The sequence below is a fragment of the Penaeus monodon genome, chromosome 41, assembly GCF_015228065.2.
Source record: "Penaeus monodon isolate SGIC_2016 chromosome 41, NSTDA_Pmon_1, whole genome shotgun sequence".
NCBI lineage: Eukaryota > Metazoa > Arthropoda > Malacostraca > Decapoda > Penaeidae > Penaeus > Penaeus monodon.
Window position 1 is genome coordinate 2,834,004 of NC_051426.1, and position 5,000 is coordinate 2,839,003.

At 39.0% G+C, this 5,000-nt stretch overlaps 1 protein-coding gene across 1 annotated transcript in view; it reads left to right on the top strand.

The window, feature by feature from the left end:
• Positions 1–5,000, top strand: part of LOC119598242 — a 68,833-nt gene that overhangs the window by 53,174 nt on the left and 10,659 nt on the right. Inside the window, exon 3 of the mRNA XM_037947888.1 lies at positions 2,005–2,153. Coding sequence (XP_037803816.1) covers positions 2,005–2,153 — 149 coding nt within the window. The remainder of the gene's footprint in view (positions 1–2,004; positions 2,154–5,000) is intronic.

Below are 5,000 nucleotides of genomic sequence, written 5' to 3' on the forward strand. Positions count from 1 at the left end.
ATATATATATATATATATATATATATATATATATATATATATATATATATATATATATATACATATATATATATGCATACATATCCCACATACACGCAAACACACATAGGTGTGCATGTCTATAACGGCAAAAATAAATCCGTTTCGTATCCACCTAATCTTCGCTACATCCCTCTCCGTCCAAATGGCGGGAACCATTAATATCGTAACTTCTCACATTTCAAATATTTCATTTCATGATCACGCCAATTAGCAAGATAATTAAGCTTTAAGACATAGCAGAGAGTGTACATACCAGCGACAACATTATGGCTGGATATATAACGCTGATCGAGGCGTTAAAAGGAAACTTAGGACTCTCAATTAATTAAATACTCATTAATCTAAGTTTATAATGCCTGCAAGATAAAATCGGAACTCATTTAATGCCTCCGATGTGACATGCTCCCTTAACCCTGACATTTTAATTAAAAGGTACGAGCTTAATAATAATAACCGTGGAATGAGTGCGTTCGCTAAAATCGGGAGAGCGGAAGGTATCGACCTGTGTAATCTTTTCCAGGTGTTCGGGGAATGGTCGAAAAAAAGAAGAAAAAACGAGAGAGAGAAAAAGCGTGAGGTGAACCGGCTTCGCAAGATATTCCTGGTCTGTTATAATCTTCAGTGGACAACAATCCCCATATACTATGAAACACGTATTACCGAGCTTCGTCGAACAGATTTCAGATAATCATCGCTCGTATCACAAACCCAAGATTACGGTACTTTCCGTCGTCGCTTCCATAAAATCAAAATGAAAAGGAAAGAAACAGCTGGGGTATTTCCGTGGCCATCGACCGGTGAGAATAACCCACCTCTGTTTACAAACAAACGCCAGCGCCATGTTTACGCAGAGGGAGTGTGATTCGACACATGGTAGCTTTCACGGGGCTTCCACTTGAGATCTGTGCGTGCGAAGGAGGGTCGAGGGTGACAAGAAGCCGTAACTCTTGGGGCGATAGAGCAATGATGAAGGGGAATGGGAGTTTGAAAGCCACCTTTCAAGAGAGCAATTATGCAGCCGTTTAAAATCTGTGGGGGAGCACTTTAGTGTGAAAGGAATTCAGCGTAAGTTCGATCGTTAAATTTTATTACCAACTTTTTTCTCCGTTTATATTGATTAAAGAAAGTGTTTTATTCATTGATGTGAGGAATTTCTCTCTCAAATAAGCAGATACTATTTTTCTTTTTGTTACAACAATTTCTTTTTATTACAATATATATATATATATATATGTATATATATATATGTATATATATGTATATATATGTATATATGTATATATATGTATATATATGTATATATTATATATATGTATATATATGTATATATATATTTATATGTATATATATATGTATATATATATATATATATATATATATATATATATATATATATATATATATATATATATAACCTCTTCTGTGATCAGTCTTGTATTCAGTTTTTCATCATATGATAATTAGATTCCAAACCAAAAAATAATAGAATCCGCGGACAGAATAGCAGAGAGAAATAAATATTGTATCCTGCTGAAGACATTTAAAAAAAAGAAAGAAAGTGAAAAGTTTTCGAGGGAGAAAAAAAGATCAGAGAAAGAGGAAAAAAAACGGCATTTCAACAATGTTTGGGGAAATTTTCTATGCCTATTTTTTAAGGCTCAGAATGCGGAAAATTTGGTAAATCTCCGTTTGGAAAGCTTTATTGGCCAAGAACACACTCTCTACTTGTTCTCTCGAATACAACAGAGCTGCGAGGACTTCAGGGACATTACAGCCCATGATTTTTTTTTTTAGCCATGAGAGAGAGAGAGAGAGAGAGAAACAGAAACTGAGACAGAAACATTAACAAAGAAAAAAAGTACGAAAAAAAAGCGTTCAAAATTAAAAATCACGATGCACCAAATTCCATGCAAACCTGCCACAAGTAAACATTCTAAATTTCCTCTTCCCCCCCTTCTTCAGGAGTGCTGGAAGCGGGTTCCCGGAAATGGTTCTACGGCTCGGAGGACACGGGTCAGCCCTATCTGGCGACGGAGGAACTGAACATGACCGCCATCTTGGATTACACTGTCTCCTTGCCCTGCCGTGTCTTCAATCTCAGGGACAGGACGGTAAGGTTCTGTCTGGCGATGTTGTTTTGTTTTTCCTTGTTTTTTTCCTTTACATTCTTCGGATTAGTTTTATCGTATGGTTAATTTTCTTGATTATCGAACGATATCATTATTGTTTCCACCTTTTTTTTATTCGTATTTTTTTCGAAGTAGGTCTTCCTTCAGTTTATGATTATACTAATAAATGATAAACTCGTACAGTTTTTGATACACCATAAACGCTCCTATACGAACACACAATCGTATACACAACACACAGTCCAGTCTTACAAAACTACGAGAACTATCCAAAAGTCTGCGGGAAAGACAACCCAACTTTCACATCCGCACGTAAATCTTTCCCGCTGGCGTTGACATTCGCAACCGTAGCAAGGTGCAAGGTGATGACTGCAAATGATTAATGTGCTAGACGAATCGTGGTAATTATATGCGAAAGCCAGGGCGGTTCTGAGATCAGTCATGTGGTTATGAGACAGACCGAAGACAAATCTACACCTTTGAGGTTTAGTGCTGAGAGGAAAGCCTTGTTACTGTGATTTAAGAACTGCGATGGCTTCCCTGGTCTGATAAGTGACTGTCAGATTTCTTCGATGACGGCTGATAATCGCGGGGACTTGCATGTTTGATTTAGAGTGTGCTGAATATCGAATTTATTTGATTCACGAACTGGGCAAAGTGTTCAAGTATGTATTTCAGATTTAGAAGTGGTACGCAATTTATTTTATTATATTTATTTACTTGTATATCTATTATTATTTATTTACTTATATATTTATTATTATTTATTTATTTATTTAATTTTATTTAGTCATTATCTACTTATTTTTGTTATTATGGATATTTGATTAATATAAGGAAATTACTCGCGAAATAGTCTGTTGCAAAGCCCACACAGACACGTTGTCAGGTGCGTCTCGTCAGCCTATGACAGTTTTTCTTCTTTTTCTTTCAGTTCATGTCCGAAAAAAACAAAAAAATCTCCCTTTTGATTCATGTTCATGCCGGCGTTGGCACAGCGCCCACACACTCTGCTCGCTCATGACACACTGTCGCACCTTGCGTCGCCTAACCTCATTACCCGCCGTTCTGTATTTAACCGACCTATTGGTTCCCCTCGAGGAATCTGAACAGCCAATCCGCAACGCTTCCAAAGGACATACCGGTCGCTCATTGGTCCGTTTATTATTTAAAATAGCTTGTGAAGGCGGCTTCGTAGTAGTAGTGTTGACATGAAAGCATCGAGAATCTGTTAACAGGTGGATTCTCGACGTTGATCTGCAGTCATAGTAAACTCTTTACTCTTTTTTTCTTTTCTTTTCTTTGTTTCTCTCTCTCTCTCTCTCTCTCTCTCTCTCTCTCTCTCTCTCTCTCTCTCTCTCTCTCTCTCTCTCTCTCTCTCTCTCTCTCTCTCTCTCTCTCTCTCACACGTTACATGAATACACGTATCCAACAAGGCCGTTCAACACAGGGCGCGTGCGTGTAAACTCGTGGAGAGTCACAATTCGCCCGAGCCACAAGAACGCAAAAAAAAAAAAAAGAAAGAAAGAAAGAAAGAAAGAAAGAAAGAAAGAAAGAAAGAAAGAAAGAAAGAAAGAAAGAAAGAAGAAAAAAAAAGAAATAAGAAAAAGGAATAGAAAAGAAAAAAGGGCGGGCGTGCTATCCATGCTCCTGTTGCCTCTGGTTCTCACGCGAGGATTTTTTCGCGCCATGTCGTGTGAGAGGGAAGAATTTGGCGTTATCAGGACCAAGCCATTTACCGATTTTTTTGGGTTACCTTGTTTACTAGGTTTGTAAACACGTTTTTTTTTTTTTTTTCTTACGTATCCCTCATGGTGAAACTTAATTTAAAATAAAACGTTTATCTGAAGGGAGCCTAAGAAATTAGTTATCCGTGATGTGTGCTGTGCTAGGTAGCACATAAACACACACATACACCCACATAAACACACACATACACACACAAACACACACACTTGCGCGCGCACATACACATATATACACTCCCACGCACACAAACTTACACTTACACACACTCACACTCATACTCATACTCACACACACGCGCTTATATATGAACATACAGGGCATACATGTAAACGAACATACAGTAAAATTTTATTCATATAGCTGTGCTTTATGGTGAAGAAAACATGAAATCTGAAAATTAGGGAATTTCATACACACACCTAGTGTGTCTATGTGTGTGTATACATCTGTGGATGTCTCCCTCTCTCCCTTCCTTCCTTCCTTCCCTCCCTCCCTTCCTTCCCTCCCTTCCTTCCCTCCCTTCCTCCCTCCCTCCCTCCCTCTTTCTCCCTCCTTCCTTTCCTCTCTCTCCCTTCTCCCTCCTTCCTTTCCTCTCTCTCTCCCTCTCCCTCCTTCCTTTCCTCTCCTCCTCCTCCTCCTCTCCCTCCTTCCTTTCCTCTCTCCCTCTCCCTCTCCCTCCTTCCTTTCCTCTCTCTCTCCCTTCTCCCTCCTTCCTTTCCTCTCCTTCTCCCTCTCCCTCCTTCCTTTCCTCTCCTTCTCCCTCTCCCTCAGCCTCTCCTCTCCTTCTTCCTCTTCCTCTCCCTCCCCTTCTCCTTCCCTCTTCGATGTGGCTTTCTTTGTACTTAGCAGTACTAATAATAGAGATACAATCATCACGAAAAAAATCTATTTTCACTGGTTCGTCACCTATCGAAAGGCTTAACGATGATGAGCGTCACATGTGTGCAGGCAGCCATGCATGCAACTGTTTTATAAAGCGAAGCAAAACATGATTCATCTCTAAATGCAAAAGCATGTGTACTTGTATCATTTCTATTCTTCTCTCTACTTTCCCTTCTTCCCTGTTCGTTTTGTCTGACT